The sequence below is a fragment of the Microtus oregoni genome, unplaced genomic scaffold (genome assembly GCF_018167655.1).
Source record: "Microtus oregoni isolate MIOR12 unplaced genomic scaffold, Mior012 000015F_ref0000493, whole genome shotgun sequence".
In the NCBI taxonomy this organism is placed as follows: domain Eukaryota; kingdom Metazoa; phylum Chordata; class Mammalia; order Rodentia; family Cricetidae; genus Microtus; species Microtus oregoni.
The window spans coordinates 37,919,163-37,937,463 of NW_024543074.1; the positions used below are offsets into that span (position 1 = coordinate 37,919,163).

Consider the following 18,301-nt stretch of genomic DNA (forward strand, 5'->3'; position numbering starts at 1 on the left):
CATGCTGGGTTCAAGTCCCCATATTTAATACCTAAAGTTCAAAGTGGATTCTGCTGCTTTGCTTTCTTTAAAAGGCCTGATGCTCTTCCATCCACTGCTTCACCTCACTGGTCACCTCTTAACTCCCTTTCCAGCCACGCCTTTCACTCTGGCCTCTCACGGGCTAACACTGCCCACAGCCTGGCTCTCCAAATCACGGCCTTTGTCTGTCTCAAAGGACCCCCTCTGAGCCTCTCCCAGCGTCAAAGCCAAACGTTGCAAGGGTTGGTCCTCCTAACTGTTCAGTTACACGTGAGCTCCCGAGGCTGTAGGACCATGTTGATTCCACCAGATGTACTTGAACTCTGACTCTGGGTGCCTAGGAAATAGCTTCCAGATCAAATATGTCCTTAGTCTTTGTTTTGGAGTGAACGTGGTGGGGGCACCCGAGAAGGGTGTGGTGAAACAGCTGTGGGCATGCTGTCCTTTGTCCCCATCCCTCACTGCCAGCAGTCTCTCTTCTGTCTAGGATGCCTCCTTCCCTCTGTGAACAGTTTCAGATTCAGGGCAAAGCCTGTTTCCCACCTAGCTTTCTCTGGCTCTTATGTGTGCTGTGCTGGGAGTGCTGAGGACAGCCAGGAAGCTCCACAGTGTCTAACCCACTAGACTCTCATCCTCACTTTCGGGGAACTCCTTTAAGAACCCATATTTTGGGGCCAATAAGATTGATGGCTCAGTGGATAAAGGTAGTTTCTATACAAGCCTGATGATCTGAGTTGCAATGCACACACACGCGCGTGCACGCACATGTACACAGAGAGAAAATGGTAATAATACAGTACAATAATACGACATTTTTACAGGGTTTTTAAAGCCCACGTTTGTTCTCACCTGCTTCTTGTTTTGCTGTCACAGACTTGGGAACAGAGACTGTCAGTGGCACCCTCAGCTCACTGCAACAGTGTAAGCCTCATGATGGCTTCGACATGTTTGCCCAGACCAGAGGGAACTCCTTGGCTGAACAGCGAAAGACGTATGTGGGATTTTCCCAGTGGCTTTCTGCAGATACAGGGTGGGGGTGAGGGAGCGTCTTCTCAGTTGGTCATACTGAAAAAGGATGACTCCTTTTCTTTACCAAATTAAAGACTTCTGGAACCAACATTGTCACACATCTTTAATCCCAGCACTCAGGAGGCAGAGGCAGATAGATCTCTGTGAGTTTGAGGCCAGCCTGGTCTTCAGAGTGAGTTCCAGGACAGCCAAGGCTACACAGAGATACCCTGTCTCAACACTCCCTGCCCCCCCCCCAAAAAAAAAAGACTTGGAGAAACTTAAAGCTATAATGGTGAGGACTTGTTGTTACCTTCTAAAACTGAATGAGTACCAACCCCATCTCCCCTTCTCCTCTGCCCCAGGGTTGTCTGTTCTGTCAGTCATGGATTGCTCTCTCTCTCTCTTCTACAGCCTGCTCAGGGCTGAGTAGAAACCCTGCTTCCCTAAGCTATCTGCCACACTGCAGACCCTGCCTCATTCAGCCCCTCCCCCTACAAACAGCAACCAGACTTACTCCCAGTGCCTAACCAATTGAGAAAAAAGGTCAGGACGGAGGCAAAATGAGCCAAACAGAAATGGGGGAGCCGGTTCCAAAGCAGATAGCCCCTGCATCTGGAACTAGCACTCCATCCACTCAGCGCAGCAGAGAGGCTGATGCTTGTGAAATAATTACTTGGCCTTCTGAAGCCTCTTCCTCTGAGGACTTCCAGAACACTTAGACACCTTTCTCTTCAGCTTCAGTACTCAAGGCAGGGATTGTTGAAAAGTGTGGTACCCAGGTCTCAGAGGGCTGACTCCAGGGGTGAGCTGGTGCTGGGAGACAGACAGCAGGAGTCCGCAGACACGAGGCAGGTACCACAACACCTCTGCATCCACTGGGCGAGAGCTCACTTGCGCTGTTTTCTCCAGGGTCACCTATGAGGATCCCCAGGCTGTTGGAGGACTCGCCTCTGCTCTAGACAATCGGAAACAGAGCTCAGAAATGGTAGGTCTGAAAGCCTGTTCTGTGCCCACAGTTTTCTGGATACAAAGGCAGGCAGCTTGGTAAAGTTAGTTGAATAATTCAGCAGAAGTTGACTTGTATAAATGGCAGAGACAGCCTGGAGAGGACACCACAGAGCACCTCTGGGTTGCGGGCAGTGCACTGATAAAATGGTAACTCTCTCAAGGGAAGTAAATACTGAACTAAGCCAGCTGGCTGCCAGCCTAGCCGAGTAGTACAGTCCCAGGGGTGAGGTGGCGTGGAGAGTGTCCTGTCACACTCCGGGCTTGGAAAGAGTTAAGCGAGGAGTCAGAACATTTTGAAATAAAGGATGAAATCTTTGTGAGTCTCAGCAGCTTATGGAAGACTTCAGAAGGACTTATGCATTTAATACATTTTTGCAGATATTTTCCTTTTGAGCCCAACTAGGAAATGTATGGGAATGTATACCTGTCTGCCTGGCAAGGAGGAAGAGGGCTCCCGGGACCCCCTGGGCTGGAATGAAAGGGAGCTGTGCCCACCCATCCACTAGAAAAGGAAGGGCCCTTTGCTTCCTGAACATCAGATCTTAGCCTCCTGTGGGCCCTGTACAAAGGGACTGGTGAGGAACAGCACAACAGCTGCCTAACGTAATGGAAAACCTTGGTCTCTAGGGTGGGGACTGCTTTTCTGAGCTGGCATATGCCTCCCTATACTTACTGCCAGGGGGTGCAGAAGATCCCATCTATTGCCACCCTGCCATTACACAGTAGTGGCCTGCAGTGACATCTGCCATCCACATAGTAGCCTCTGCTCTTTAGGCCTCCCGTTACTTAAACTATCTCTGCATTGAACCCAGCAAAGGAATTAGAGAACCAGACCAGGGGCCTGCCAGTGTACTGTCCAGTAAAGACAAGGATGACCTTTCCTCCTGGCTCACGCCAGTCTGGAGCAGCCTTGTCCCCGGCACACTGGACCAAGGACCTGCCCCATCATGCCAGCTTGTGTCCTGCTCCCCTCATGCCATTATCAGTGCCCAGGCCTGGCTCCAAGTCCAGGAGACGTGGTCAACTTCTCACCCTTTGAATGCGTGGCTTGGCCTGGCTCCCTGTTTTCAAAGGTCTTGCTGATTCCAGCAGATTTACCAGTGATAGTAGGCAGATTGCTGTTCCTGTTGTTAGTGGGGCAAGGGCCTCAGCAAGGAAGACTGGCAGGACATGGGATGGTCATGTGTGTCTCTGTGTGTGAACACATCTGCAGGCAGCCTTGATCCTTCATGGGCCATGCTGTCCTGGAACCGAGAAGAAAGTAGAGAGAAAGTTGTGTAGTCACACCTCCGCAAGTAAGAGCCCACCTCTAGTTTTATGATGTGAAGAAGCGAGAGGGGGCTGGCTAGATGACTCAGCAGGGAAAGGCACTTACCGCCAAGCCTAACGACTTGAGTTGACTTGAGTTCCATCCTCAGAACCACATGGTGGAAAGAGAACTGACTCCTACAAGTTACGTTCTGACCTCCACCTGCATAGTGGCATGCATGTCCAATGTACATGTACATATGCACATATAAAATAAATATATTTTTTAAAGCAAGAGTTCTGTAGGTGTAACTCACCTGTCTAGTGTACATGATGCTCTGGGATCAGCAGCAACACTACAAATGAACAAACACAAAAGCATAAGGCAATAAAGAGCTGGTGATGGCGCACACCTTTAATCCCAGCATTCCGGAGCAGAGGCAGGCCAGTCTCTGGGAGTTTGAGGCCAGCCTGGTCTACAAAGTGAATTTCAGGGAAGCCAGGACCACACAGAGAAACCCTGTCTGTTTAAAAAAAAATTAACTAAATTAAATAAATAAATCTTTAAAAAAAATAAAAAAGCTGGGCGTGCTGGCGCATGCCTTTAATCCCAGCACTACAGAAGCAGAGACAGGTGGATCTCTGAGTTTAAGGCCAGCCTGGTCTACAGAGAGAATTCCAGGACAGCCAGGCCTATACAGAGAAATCCTGTCTCCAAAAACAAAAACAAACAAACAAGGCAGTAAAGAACATGCTGAGTTCAGCATTGAAGTCAAGAATTTAAGAAAAGATACATGGACCAAAAAAAAAAAAAAAAAAAAAAGTGGAGAAAAAAAGAACAAACAAAAAAGCAGAGTAAGTCAGAAAAGAGTAGAAGCAATTGCGCTGTATCCAAAGAATTGGGCCTGGATGACCTCTCAGGTGTCGAACATTCTGTTATCCCCCAGGGTCACGGCATTGGGTTTGCCTTCTCTTTTCTGGGCAGTTGGGATGGGGACATGCTAGGGCATGTGGGAAGCATCCGTCCAGGCACATTTCCCTGTGTGACCGACTACCAAATCTGAACAATGACTCTTCTGTTTACAATATGTGCTGTGACTTCCTGTTGTGGGTATTGCTGTGACTTTTCTTTTTGGGACTCTTTTGTCCTTGGCCCAGCAGAGAGGGAATGGTGGGGATTGTGACCTGCAGCCCATAGACAGCTGGCTCATGACCCAAGGAATGGTGAGGAGCCATAGCTGAGTGAGCTCGCTGCCCACCCCAGCCCCTCACTGTGTAACAGTCGGCACCTTCCTCTTGCCACCTGCCCAGTCCTTGTGACCAGACAGGACAGAGATCACTCACTTGTTCTGGGGGTGCCAATCTCCCCTCCTGTCTACGCAGAGTCTCCGTAAGGCCCCAGACTTCCAGCTCCAGAAACACCTTCCCTGACTGAGCCTGCGCTCCCAGATCTTCGTGGACTGGGATGTTTACAGGCATGAGGGGAGGGCCTTTCCCTTCTCTCACAGACTCTGGAGTTCTTGGCAGTATTCGTTTTTCCAGGATGAGCATAAGTAATCGTGGCTTGTGCTTAGGAGGGGACCATTAAGAGAGGGCTCAGCACGTGGCCAGTCAGAGAGGCTCCCTCTTACTCATGCCTGGGAATTTGGCAGTCCTAGGCTCGGTGGGCTTTTATAATGTAATGGAGCCTAACAAATGGCCTGAGACCTCTTGCATAAATAAATGTATAGATGACAGTAACAGAGCCAAAGAAAATCAAGCCAGGATAACCTGTATCACGCTTACAGTCCACTCTGTGGCTTGGGAGTGTCTTTCCCACCATATCTGTGCAGGTGGCCCTGAGCTGGATGCATGAAGAGAGGGTCCCAAGCTGCTTGCCTCAGTTGGACCATTTCAACCTTAAGTGCAGAATCAAACCTCTAGGTGTGTGTGGTAGGGATGGAGCAGGTGAGGCTACAAAGAAATGACAGAAATAGACATGTGGACTTCTGCCCTCCAGGTAAATGCAGTGAGCCAAATGCAGAACTTGCCCTTGACGTCAGGCCAGGAGAGGGGCCCAATAGCAGGTGTCCTGTAGGACTTCCAAGTGACAAGCTGTTTGCAGCACAGGGGCCACCTGCTTGAGAAAGGCTTAAGCTAGGGGCACAGACAGGGTCTGGAGACCAGTGCAGCGGGTGCCAAAGCTGTCCCCTCCCACAGCAGTATACACTTGCTCTCAGTGAGAAAGCAGTTGTTCCTGCAAGTGGGGACTGGCCAGGCCCTTCATTTTCTTCTTCTAGGTCACGCTGGGCCCTGGCCTTAGAGCAGGCTTCATAAAATATCTCCATTGTCCAAACAGAGATATTCTAACTGTGTGCCCTGTGCCTGTTAGCCCTGCAAAAAAGGATACTGCCCTCCAAACTACCTGAGTGTGACCTGGGCAGCTGGTGATGGTGCCTGTCTTTGTCGACACAAGTCGACTTTCCTCTTCCCTGTCCCCGCATAGAGCACCAGTCTTCAGTTTCCTAGAAACAAACCCAACTAACAGCCAACTTGGTATCTCACCTTCCTGCCTACAATTTGTTTTCCTTTTAAAACAATGTGTGTTAGCTGCTTTGCTTATTCCCTATAGTATGGAAGTCCTACCCTTCCCAACCTGTCAAGTACAAATTCTTCATATGGAAACTGTGTACTACTGAGTGAGACCAGGGGCTCTAGACTATCTTTCCCATTGGGTCTGGGTGAAGTATCACAAAGAGAGTTTCACGGCTCCTCTAGAGATAGCACCCAGTACAGACCTGCACCATCGGGCAGGTAGGTCTCTTCATGTGCCTGGAGCTGGGGACAGCTGTGGAAGGGTGTCTACTCGTTCTTTCTTCTCCTGGGACTTCAGGTGTGAGGGCAGCCTGCAGTTAGGCCACTGCAGCAGGTGCATTGGCAAGTAAAGGTAAGCAAGATCTGGCTTGAGCCCAGGGTCAGCGGCCTTCCCTTCTCTCCCTCCCTGGCCCTCCGGTCTTTTCTGTTACTTTTGGCTGGTGATCAGTTATGAGGTATAAGCAGGGAAAATCAGAGAATGAAAGCATGCCTCGGTCTTAGCACTGGACAGGCTGATATAGGAGGCTCCTGGTGTGATCCAGCCTGGGCTACACAGAGACCAGCCCAAGCTGAATAATGGGACCCTGTCTTACACATACTTGCATAAAACCATGTCAACAACAATAATAGTGACAAGAACAGAAGTAGTAGAGCCTGAGGTCCTCTGCTGATCCCTAACACCAGAGGTGCAGGACAAGGAAGAACAACAGCAATGGGTTATAAAAGACAGGGCCAGGGCCGAAGAGATGGCTCAGTGGTTAAAAGTACATACTGCTCCTGTAGAGAACCCAGGTTCACTTGCCGGCACCCACATTGGGCAGCTCACAATGGCCTGTAACTACAGCTCCAGAGAATCTGGTGCCCTCTTCTGGCCTCCATGAGCACCTGCACTTACATGAACATACCCCTCACACAAATACACACACACACACACACACACACACACACACACACACTGAAAAGTAAAAACAGGTTAGTAAAAAACCCTACTGCTGCTCTCAGAGGCTGGTGCTAGTTATCTCCACTCTGTAACTCTGGCAGACTATCAGACGTAGGACACCAAAGGTGAAAACAAACAAAAGACTGACTGGGCCGTGTCAGTGCCTCACTACTTTCTTGTCCCTAAGGTGGAGTGACCCATAGGTGCCAACAACAGGACTTATGCCCACCACCCAGACCCTAACCTGCCACCTTGACATCAGAGATGGGCTGGGTATTGTTACCAGGGCTCCAGCCTGGCTGCTCTTTTCACAGGCAGCAACATTTGGGCTTGGTTTTTATGGTAGGGTGTTCTGGGTAGATTCCTTTCTCTTCATACCCATTCTCCTTCTGTCTCCCTCAGCACTCTTTATAACCTCCTGGAACAGCCTGCAGCTTGGATCACTGTCCAAGAAGATGCAAAAACCATGACAGAATGGCTAAAAGCTTTCCAGATATCTTATGGATCCGTTACAGATGTTAGACCCCAAAGTCCCAGGACAGAAACACACCGAGACTCCTTGCCATGCCCCCTTCCTCTATCAGCAGGAGAGGGACTTGTTTCTCCCTCTTTCTGGGCCTCTGCAGGTCTATTTTCCAGTCAGTGTTAAGATTGGGTCTGGCTGTACCTGTGTGATGAGAGGGAGGCTCTGCCTGCTGGTTCATAGCTATGCTTCTGCATCTAGTTACCTGCCTTCCATCACATAAGCCTAGCCAAGAAATAGCACCCTAGCTCCTCAGAACGTGCCCTGAGGCCCAAGAGACTCAGTTTCTGTGACTAGACTCCCTTGGGTGTCTATGTTAGAATATAGAAACACAAACCTGGACCATGAGGGATCCTGACTCAGAATGTTCGTGTTGCACTCAGAATGCCACATTGCAGTCACCCTGTTCACAGGTGAGGAGATGGAGGCCACGCCTTGTTGAGATTCCCCAGGCCAACTCCTTCACCTTCTGCCACATAACTGAGACTTCTAAGACAGAAGAGGCTGGCTCCCCATTGAAGAAAGGCGCAGAGAGAAGTGACTTGCCCCAGGCCTACAGCTGGACAGTGTGGTCCAGGTGGAGCCCAGCCCCATTTTTGTCTTGCTTTGCTGCCATTGCAGGGATGTGTTCAGCTGTTTGCAGATGTTTATGATGTGAATTAAACCCAAAGCTTCATACATGGTAGGCAAGTACTCCTGAATTACACCTCTAGACCACTGCTTCATCGCGCTGGCTGTCCTGGCGCTCTTTATGTGGACCAGGGTGGCCTCAAACTCATAGAGATCTGCCTGCCTCTGCCTCCCAAGTGTTGGGATTAAAGGTGTGTGCCGGCCACCAGGTCCAGCCTAGCCCTCTACTTTTTAACAGCAATGAAAAGAATTATAAGGAAGAAAGCCCTGAAATGTCTGTTTAGCCTGTGACCCTTTAAAACTAGCAACACAGTGGAAGTGTTCATCCCTCCTTCCGGAGAGCCTGTGTTCCACCCCAATGCTGCAGGAAGAAAGGCGGACTCTCGGTTTCTTCCAGGTAGACTGAGCTAGAGAAGACAAAAGTGCTCGTGTGCACCCTAGCAACTGCTTTGGTCGGCATTTCTCATTGGAGAAATGGTTGCCTTTCTGAGCTGGGGGCTAGGCATGGCACGTGTCCCCAACGAGTCAGACGTGGTTTATAGATGTCATGATTATGAGAACAGCACATCCCTTCCAGGAGTCCGTCAAGGTAGAAACCTGCTCGCCCGCAGTCACGATAGCAGTGCACCCTCTGTGTCCCAGCGTTCTTTGATGGGGAGGCAGGCATCTGCCATGAGCACTGTAGGCACAGCCATTGAGCATCCTTGCTCTCGCCGCAACTAAGTAATTGTCTGCTTTGTCACCAGGACTCCCTGAAATACCCAGTATGACAGTTTGGAGTGTCTGGGGGTTTAAAATGGCGACATAGAGGGACGGTGCCTATTGATTAGTGAGCCATTCTGAAAACACTTGTGTGCCTGCCTCCGGCAGGGTGAAGATGAGCACAGAGCACGTTCTCGGAGCCAGGGGTCACCAGCTTGCCATAGGAGGTGCTGCTGACATCTGCTCAGCATGTGCGGGTGCCACACCTTTTCGGCAACAGATCTCAACCTCTAAAGCTGGAACCAGCAATATGAACCCTTTGTTCTCTTCCTTTTCAGGCTGGACTTTGTGGGTTATTTTTGTTACTTTTTATACTGGGTCTCCTTATTGCCTATTTAAAGTTCATCCTTACTCTAGACTGTGACTTTAGAATGCAGCCAGCTATGGACACAGTACTGTCATTCTCTTTTTTTTTTTTCTAGAAATAATGGGGCTAATAAGCAAGCCTCCCAGGTGGGGCACCTCTCAGTCCCAGGGTAGGCGAAGAGGCAGGTTGCCCTGACTAAAGGCCACCATCTCATTTGTCTAGGCAGGGAGCCAACCTTTTATTAACGTGACTTCTAGGGGTTTAAAGGCCACCTTTACCTCTTATCTGACAGCAATGTAAATGTTTTTAGTTGCACATATTTTTCACAGTTTCTGCTCTGAGGCCATTGACTCAGGCTGAGGCATGGCACCTTCTCCAATACCCATGAGGTTTATTGGGGAGCCCTGCCACATCCTAGGTTTCCTGCTCCCCAGCCCGCAGTAGATTACCTTTCTCAGTGACTAAGGCTTAGCCAGCTGCTGAGAGCAGAGAGAATGAGACTGAAGGACGCTGTGGCATTCGGGGCTGTCGAGTGGTATTTTTTCCTCAAAGGAGAGAAAGAGACTAAAGCCCTCTGTCCTTTTTGTCATCAAAGCCTCTTTTGTTAGCTGTGTCTCCATTAATGGGAGTGTGCCCGCCTTCTGGAAGCAGACAGACTGAGGGAGCACTTGCCTCTGGCTCCTTCCCCCCTCAGAAAGCCACCTCAGCTAGTAGACAGAGGCCCAGGGCTGGGGTGCCCTCCTGAGAACCCACAGCCTGCTCTAGGCATGTTGCTGCTCAGCTTCCCTCAGGCCCGAGAGCCTCTTCACTAAATGCAGCGGATCCTCTGCCATGGCTGCTGCAGGACTGTGCCTTCTTGAGATTAGGAGGTGCTCTGTAGCCTGGCCTGAAAAGGCAAACACACACAAGCAAAAAGTTATCCATATCAAGAACACGTACTTTCTCGCCACCAGCCCCTGCTGACCAGCCTGCTTCTTCTAATTTACCAGCTCATTGCTCTCCTCACCCGCCATTTCTCATGCAGCTGCCTGTGTTGCCTGTGCGTGCCTTGTAGTTGTTTTGCTCTGTGTACATTTTGGTTTTGTTTGGGGGTTACTTTTGATGATTTACTTTGTTCTGGTGTTCTGTCTTCTTTTGCCTGGCTGTGTGGGGGCCTGCCTGACCCCGCCCGCTGCTTGCCGCCTCTGCCTTCATAGATCCCCGTTGCGCAGCCCTCTGTCATGGACGACATTGAGGTGTGGCTCAGGACAGACCTGGTGAGACTTGATTTCTACATTTCATGTGGGGGTTGTGGCAAGGCAGATGTTCTGAGGACAGGCCTTGGGGCTTGTGGCAGGGGCCCCCCTCCACCATGGTGGGTTGGAGGAGGGAGGGGGCAGCTCAGCCAAGCTCACCTTTCTTTTCAATATGTGGATGCTGGTGGTGCTGGCTCTGGGCACAGCCTCTCAGCCACACAGTCCCATACAGATGTCTCACATCTGTGGAATTAGAGAGCCCATCTCGAACCACTCCTGACACATGCCAAACCCTCCCCATCTCTCTCAAATGCCAACGGTGTATGTTTGAGTGGTTTTTCTGCTTATTTGTCTCTGTTTCATTTTGCTTTTTATTTTAAGGGAAGCAGATATTTTTGTGTTTTGGTTTTTGTTCCTTTTCTCTTTTTTTGCCCCGTGTTGGGGATTGAATTCATGGTCTTGTGCATGCTGATGGGCAAGTACCACATCCCAACATTTTCATTTCTTTTTTTTTTCTTTATTCATTTCATAAATGAGTTAGATGCTTGATTTTAAATTTACCATTATCCCATTCTCACTGTCTTCTCGTATTTGTTTAAAAGAGCTTCTGCCCCAAAAGAATGTTTGCCCATCTTTTGGGATGGGCAAAAGACAGAAAATCATGCATCTGAAGATGGCCTCAGTCAATTCCCTCTCCTTACAGAGCACGCCATTCACAGCTGCTGGATGTAGGAGGGATTCGGTGGTGGCTACAGGTTTCCTGTGGCACCTCCCCTGTGAAAGAGGGCAGCGTGCTATAGTTAGGGGCCAACACTGCCTCTTCCCCAGGAGGCTAGGCCTTCTAAAGATACAGCCCAAGGAAGCAGCCACCTGGGTGGCAGGGAAGGCTAAAAGAACTCCCCTCTGACCTTTCCAGGGATGCCTAGGAAGAAATATGGCCCTCACAGAGGCGGAGACAGAAAATCGCAGGCCCTGTCCCAGACATTACATGGTGCCACACACCTGTAAGCCCAGCATCTGGGAAGTCGAGGCAGGAAGATCAGAAGTGCAAGGCTAGCTTTAGCTACATGGTGAGCTCAAGGCCAACCTGGCTACATAAGACCCAGAAAGGGTTTGTTAGCACGACTCTCACAAGGCAGTGACATGTCAGAGGCCAAGGTTGCTCAGCCCTGCTGGTGACTCTTCACTCCATTATGGGTCCTTTCCCAGGAAGGCCCATGTATGAGCTCCTCTCTAATCAAGTGTGAGCCACTTAAATGTCTAGAGGTGCACAGTGCCTCCATGGCCCTTTTAGGCAGCAAAACGGGAGTTTAGGTCTAGGGGAAGGCAGTGATAGCTCCTAGGAGGCCGTGGGGCTTATTTCTAGGTGATAGCTTCCACTGTCAAAGGACCTACTGGAGATCAGGCTGAGGCTATCCAGGCCCCAAGTGGATCCTAGCTGTTGGTGTGGATGGCGTTTTTCCAGAATCCCTGTGCTGGCAGCACTGGCATGCCTCAGCCTCATGTGACAGTGGCATCTCTCCCCAGAGCCTGGTAGTGATGGTGGGGTTCTCCCCTCTGACCCAGGTAGCAGCCTGCACCAATTTTGGATTTTTCTTTCTTGTCCTTCTAGGAGATCAAAACCTAAAATCTTTGTCACTTTGCTTTTTTAAACATTTTTTGTTGTTGTTGTTTTTCAAGACAGTGTTTCTCTGTAACTTTGGAGCCTGTCCTGGAACTAGCTCTTGTAGACCAGGCTGGCCTCTAACTCACAGAGATCTGCCTGCCTCTGCCTCCCGAGTGCTGGGATTAAAGGCGTGCGCCACCACCACCTGGCTTAAACATTTTTTTAAGCACACTCTCTGCCTCTCTAATAGGAAGAAGAGAATCTGGAACTAGGAAAAGTAGGACTTCACTGGGTAGCCATGGGTGGACAGAGGTGGCTGGGTGGGCAAGACAGGAAGGAGCCCTAACGCCATTCTCTGCTCCATTCACAGAAGGGTGACGACCTGGAAGAGGGTGTCACAAGTGAAGGTAGGCCTGGCCAGTGGCCTTCTGCTCTCTTGGCTCCTGCCTCTCAGGGCTGCACAGGGCCTCTGCTACTAGATCCCTGTGGTGCTGGGCCTGAGCCCTAGCCTTCATGGGACTCATGCTGATGGAGACAGCGTTGTAAAGGTCAGGAAGAGGGTGAATGGAGGGCACAGGTTACTATCCTTGGTTCTGCCCAGGTCCTAAGTCCCCTGTACACACAGATCATACAATGCACAGAATGTGAGGGCCTCTTGGGAATCTGTCAGGTGGGAACACAGGCCTAGTTTTCCAGCCAGGCTCCTACCCTCTTCCCATCTGACATCCCCCTCTCCATCTTGCCTTCCGTACCTTATCCTAGGCTACCCCTCCCCTATGACAGCGACCAGTCTGAGGACTTGCGTGGGTCAGTGAGGGTGAATCTGTGGTGTAAGCAGGTGCTGGCCCACTCTCAGCCCTGCTTGTGCTGATCTGGGGGAATAGAACTCTGAGCTCTCGGGGAGTAGGTGCTCTGTACCCTCTGTTTTTTCCCAAAGCCCTCTCTGAAGAGACTGGGGGCTGTCAGACCCTTTTCCCATCATGGGGCCCACAGCAATATACTGGTTCCTCCCCACTCACATCCCCTAATCCAGCTTCCACCAGCTCTGCCTGTGGAGAGTCAGGAACAGTGACTTCCCTTAGGCTGATCCCCCAGACCAGGAGGGCCGGAATAACCCTGGACCTGGCTGGGTTGTTCTGCCAGGACCCCTCCCACCTCCACTCCCTCCCATCCCCTGCACATGTACCTCCTCCCAGAGGGTAGCCAGGCCAATATGATACTGGCTGGAGCTGGAAACCAGGGTATGGGGCTCCCGCTACGCAACCCTCACCAAGCCTATCCCTCAATTTGGTTTGTATTGCAGAGTTCGATAAGTTCCTGGAAGAGCGAGCCAAAGCTGCAGAAACAGTTCCAGACCTGCCCTCACCCCCAACAGAGGCCCCTGCACCAGCCTCAAATACTTCCAACCGGAAGAAGCCAGAGCGGTCTGAGGACGCACTCTTTGCCCTGTGAGCTGTCCTGTGGTTTGCCTCCCCATGACAGGTCACTGCTGACTCTCCTAGTGGACACTGGGCACTGGCCACTCCTCAACCCCTCAGCCTGCACATCTGTATCTCCATGGAAATGCCACTGATTGCTCCCAGGCCTGCCTGGTCAGGGCCCGCTTTGCCACTTTTTCTCTGAGTGGCCACAGCACTGACCACCGGGCCTGTCCTCCCTCACCCCAAGGGCTCTCGGCCTTGGGTCTTCCCAGGAAGAAGCAGTGGTCCAGTCTCAGGCAGGGTAGCCCCTTGACACTTTCTGAGCAGGCTCCTAAACTGACTCTCACCACCCCATCCTGCTTCTGCCTAGCTCCATGGCTTCCTTAGGTGAGACACTCTTCTCCCCTGGACCCCTTCTTCCATCAAGGACTCTGGGAAAGCAGGGCTCAAGTATCTGTAACCACAGGCTTCGTCTCTCTCCCTGGACTGGGTGGCACTAGTGTCTGTACTGTCGCTGGCCCTTCCTCCGTCCATCAGCTGCTAGGCCTGGGACCTGTGGCTTTCGGTGTGAGAAGAGCCAAGGGCAGCACGTGCCCTGCGGATAGTAGACAGCTACTCCATGCACACTGTGCACACTCATGCTCACATCAGCCCTGATGTCTGGAGAGGATTGTTTGCCAACGCAACATGACTTTAATGTATCCCGTGACTAGGCTTTGCCTTCAGCAACTTCCATATGGCTCCCTCCAGGCCCAGAACCTGTAGCACTGTATGTGCTGTGCCTGGAGGTTCCCGACGACCAGGGGCCGCATCAGGCTGGAGCCACACTCCACTCTTCCCCACTCTTCCCCCTCCCTGACATGGCCTCAGCCTTCATGGCTGTCCCCACTTGACCTACCCCCCACCTCACATGCCCCCTAGCCAGCAGTTTCAGTCTGAAGCCTGACAGCCTGGATCTGAGCAAGCGAGAGCTGGTGGTACCTGCTCCTGCCCTGCCGTGGCTGGTTTGTTCCTTGTCTCTGAGCAAATGGCCCAGTGCTCCCTGAATCCTGGTCTAGCTGCTGTCGCCTAGAGAAAGGAAAAAGCTGTTGCAGCTGTATTACTATATACTGTGCAGGTCACCACACACTCCCCACCCAATCAATGTGTGGTCAGCCTTTCCCACCGTTAGAATGGCCCAGTGCTACACCTGTTGCAACCGAGTGCCAGCCCCAGTAGGGAGAGGAGGCTGGGTCCCACCTGCAGTAGGATCAGTGCGCAGGCTCTGGGCAGCTCTTAGTGTGGGACCGTAGCCCTGGGTGAGAACAGAAATGACCTACCCCAGGACTCTGGTTAGGGTTCACCTGGCAGGGCCTGTGGAGGATGTCAGCTGACCTGCTAACTACCTAGCCCTCTTTGAGCACCTGCCACCCCTCCACACTCCATCAGGACCCGTGGCCAAGCAGAGCTTCTCTGTCAGTGTTTCTCAAGGGCAGAGCCCTCTAAGCTAGGCTGACTATTAAGGCCTCTGAAGGCATATCACACACCAGGGAAGTACCTGGAAGCTTGGCCTTTGGCACAGTCTAAAAGGGTTGTCTCTGGGGATCAGCTGTACAGTCTAAAGAGCTGGACCTGTGGCAGTAGGCAATCAGGCCAGCATCTCTGAATTAAGAGAATGCCCCTGCTTGTGGGTGATATAGAGAAGAAGATGGGCCTCCATCAGGGAGAGAGACGGATGTGGAGGCCTACCTTGGGTGTTCCCAACAAGGCTGTTTCTAGTACCAGTGTCCAGATGTCCCCTGTCCTCCTGACTACAGCTGCCCTGGGAGCAGCCTGTACTCAAGGACTCCCACAGGCTGTGTCAAGAGACCGTCTTTCTGGCTGGGAGCAGCCCAGCTGGTAGTCTGGTTTCTCTTGTCTAGAGGTAGTCTGCCTTATCTGTGGGCTGTAGTGACATGTGCCTGAGGCCTTTATGAGAAGCAAGATTGGGCCTAGGGGGGATCTTGAAGGGGGTTCAACCTTGTGGACTGTTCTGTCCTGAGGTCAGTGGTTCCCCACCATCTGTGGGCAAAGTCCTTAGAAGCTGGGCCCTCTCAAGCCAGCAGCCTCGACAAGTGTTAGAAATCACAGATGAGTGTGTACTTAATTACACTAAATTATTGCCGGGACTCACAAGCACTAATTACACCTGATTATAGGTTAAAATATTTATTTTGTCAAAATATTTTCTTGAGGATGTATTTAACCTTTTCTTGTTCATTGTGTGCTGAAGTATGAAGACTGCTTCTTCCTACCTTTTTGGCCATCAGGCAGCAGCAAAGGAAAGTCACCAGGTATATGTTGACTCTGTGAGCCTGCCCAGGTACCAGGAAGGCAGGCTAGAGTTGGGCAGAGACTGAACAACTCAGTTATCTGAATATGGGACATGGGGTTTCAGAGCCAAAAGGGCTTCTTGGTAGCTGTGGCCAGAGCTAGTTTTCATTTCCTGTCAGCCCCTCATGTGAGTGACTGTGCCTTGGTGTGAGCCCTTGTCCTCCCCACCTGGCCCATGCTGTCACCCACAGCACTGCTCCACCGGGAAAGTGGTGGCTGGACCCTAAGTGGCCTGGTGGCGGTGAGTTCCTTTGCTCCACCACAACACTTTCCTGCTCGCACTCCTCTGACTGATGATCTCAGGTGGCTCAGAGCAGACCACAGGCACTCTAGGGGCCAGGTCAGCCCTATGTGACTGGGAGAACAGCAGGAGAGCCTTTGTTCCTGCCTGGTCAATCCACAGTCTCCCTGTGGTCTGCTGTTGGGATGACTAGAGTCTCCCTGTGTGCTCAGCCTCACAGAAGGCCAGGAGGGGAATATGTCTCCTCTTGGAGGTCCCCCCTTTATGGTCCTGTGGCACCCACTTAGCTCAGTGCCCATCTCCAGCCCTTCTTGTTCATGGAGGTCTAGGCTAGTCTTCCCTGGGTTCCCAAGAACAATTGTCCACCCTGTGTTCTGACTGATTCTGCCATACTCGCGCCCCGGGCTCTCTGGGAGAGCAGGGGTAGTTTCTTCCTAAAGTTTGCACTTTGTCTGGAGGATCTGAGGATCCGTGGGGCTGCTGAAAAGACGGACGGGATTGAGTCTGTTATTCTGTTGTCTTATGAGTCGGGTTCTTGTCACTGTCCTGTGTTTGTGTGGGTAGAGCTGGTTCTGGAGGGTGGCCCAACGTGACAACTAGTGTCCCCACCCCACTGGTTCTGCTTCCAAATACTGTCTCTCTAATTTGTGTTCTTGCATGTAAAGTACGCCACAATAAATAGTTGAACCAGCCATTCCTGTGTGATATCTGAGTCATCCTGAGCAGCCAAAGGGTCTGAAAGTTGGCCCACATGACTTTTTTAAAAATTATATTCTTAAAGTATGTGTTTATGTGTGTTATCTGAGTGTAGATATTAGTTCAGGTGCCCACAGAGGCCAGGAGAGGGTGTTTTGATTCACTGGAGTTAAAGTGGTTGCGCGCCACCCAGTGTGGGTGCTGGGAACCAAACCCTAGTTCTCTGCAAAAGCAGTGTGTGTTCTTTAACTACGGAGCTGTCTCTCCAGCACCCACCTGCCTTTTTATTTTATTGTGTGTTTCAAGATACGGTCTTACTATGTAGTCCAGGCTGGCCTCAAACCCAGAGATCCTCTGACTTCTGCTTCCCAAGTACTGGGACTCAGAGCCTGTGCCCCAAGACCAGCACCACACACCTGTTAACAGAGCTGCATGGGGCCATGCTGGAGGGAGCAGCTGCAGATACTCTTGTCCATTCCCCGTCCCAGAGGCCTGGCCAGGAAACTACTGTGCCCTGCAGTGCAGCAGGCTTTGGGGGAGAGGGCAGGTATGTGGCTGCTCTGGCTACCTAAGAGCTATAGGATAGTTGTGGATCTTCCTGGCTCTCGGGCAGATAGAGCACGATCACTTACCCTGGATCAGAGCAGGTAGGCCTGAGGCATCCAAACCCCTCCAGCTGGGTTTCTGCCCAAAAGGCCTCCAATTCTTTCTCAAAGCCCATGCCAAGCACTGAGTGTGAGCCTCAGCTGCTGGAGAGTGGACCCCCCTCCCTGACTTATTAATCCATAGTTCCCACCACACATTCAGCTACAGCTGAGTGGTTTCAGTCAGAGTTGCAGGGTTGTGTGACCGTTACTATCTTAGAACCTTTGTCCCCTCAAAGCAGCTCATCCTGTCCTCCCCACCCGCCTTCCTTCCTCTGAGCTGCCCGATGCATTGTCCTTGGGGAACTGGCCAAGTGGGGACTAGGAGGAGGCTGTGTGACATGATGCCAGCTGTCTGTGCCTCCTTTAGTTCGTGGACGTGAAGCCCTTCAGATCCTTCCCTTGCTGGAACTGAGGGCGGAATCAGGTGTATTAAGTATAGGAAACTAGTGTGACCCTGGCTAACATCTGCCAGCCTGTCACTGTGTGGTAAAGTTGGGACTGAAGTCTGCTGGATGAAGGCTGTAGAGGGGCAGCAGACGAAAGGACCCAGAGGGGCCCCAGCTGTCACCAACCCAGGCCAGGATGCCAGTAGCCAACACCCTAAAAGCCACTGTCACCCTAGGCTCTGGGAGCTGAGGCTCTGACTCTTTCTGACTAGGAAGGGTGAGTGAACTGCAGGCCCCCAATAGAGAAAACGGAAGAGCGTGTCCCACAGCCCAGATCCTTCTGAGCAGACAGTGTAGACTGAGCACATCTGTCCCTAGCCCTGTGCCAGGCACCGTGGTGTTAAAGAAGCCCGAATCCGATCCCTACCCTGTGGAGAGCTGTGGGCTGAGTCTGCTCTGGGCTCACAAGTGTGCACTTTTCCTTTTAGCTGTGTTCCTTGCAGCCTGCCAGGCTGGTGCTCGGGCTCTGCCCTTGGGGAACTTGAAGCCTTTGTTCAGTTCCCAGAACCAAGGCCCCTCCTCCCCTGAGTGACCTGCAGGGAGGGAGGCTCTGGAGCTGCTGCTAGGGTAGGTGTCCAAGCCAGGAGGAAGGGCAGGATGGTCATGCTGCTCCAGTTTAGCTGACAGATCTTC

The 18,301-nt window shown here is 51.6% G+C and overlaps 1 protein-coding gene across 7 annotated transcripts in view; it reads left to right on the top strand.

Annotated features, from left to right (window-relative positions):
• Tom1l2 (target of myb1 like 2 membrane trafficking protein) overlaps window positions 1-16,573 on the top strand; it is a 124,053-nt gene extending 107,480 nt beyond the window's left edge. For 2 of the 7 annotated variants that reach the window (XM_041665516.1, XM_041665511.1), the window contains 6 exons: window positions 895-1,012; window positions 1,942-2,017; window positions 4,450-4,512; window positions 10,221-10,280; window positions 12,236-12,272; window positions 13,169-16,573. In XM_041665516.1, coding sequence (XP_041521450.1) covers window positions 895-1,012; window positions 1,942-2,017; window positions 4,450-4,512; window positions 10,221-10,280; window positions 12,236-12,272; window positions 13,169-13,317 — 503 coding nt within the window. In that variant the 3' untranslated portion in view covers window positions 13,318-16,573. Of the gene's footprint in view, window positions 1-894; window positions 1,013-1,941; window positions 2,018-2,443; window positions 2,534-4,449; window positions 4,513-7,738; window positions 7,903-10,220; window positions 10,281-12,235; window positions 12,273-13,168 lie in introns of those variants that run through there. The other 5 variants (XM_041665517.1, XM_041665512.1, XM_041665514.1 and 2 more) reach the window with 4 other exon arrangements.
• The last annotated feature ends 1,728 nt before the right edge of the window (window positions 16,574-18,301 follow it).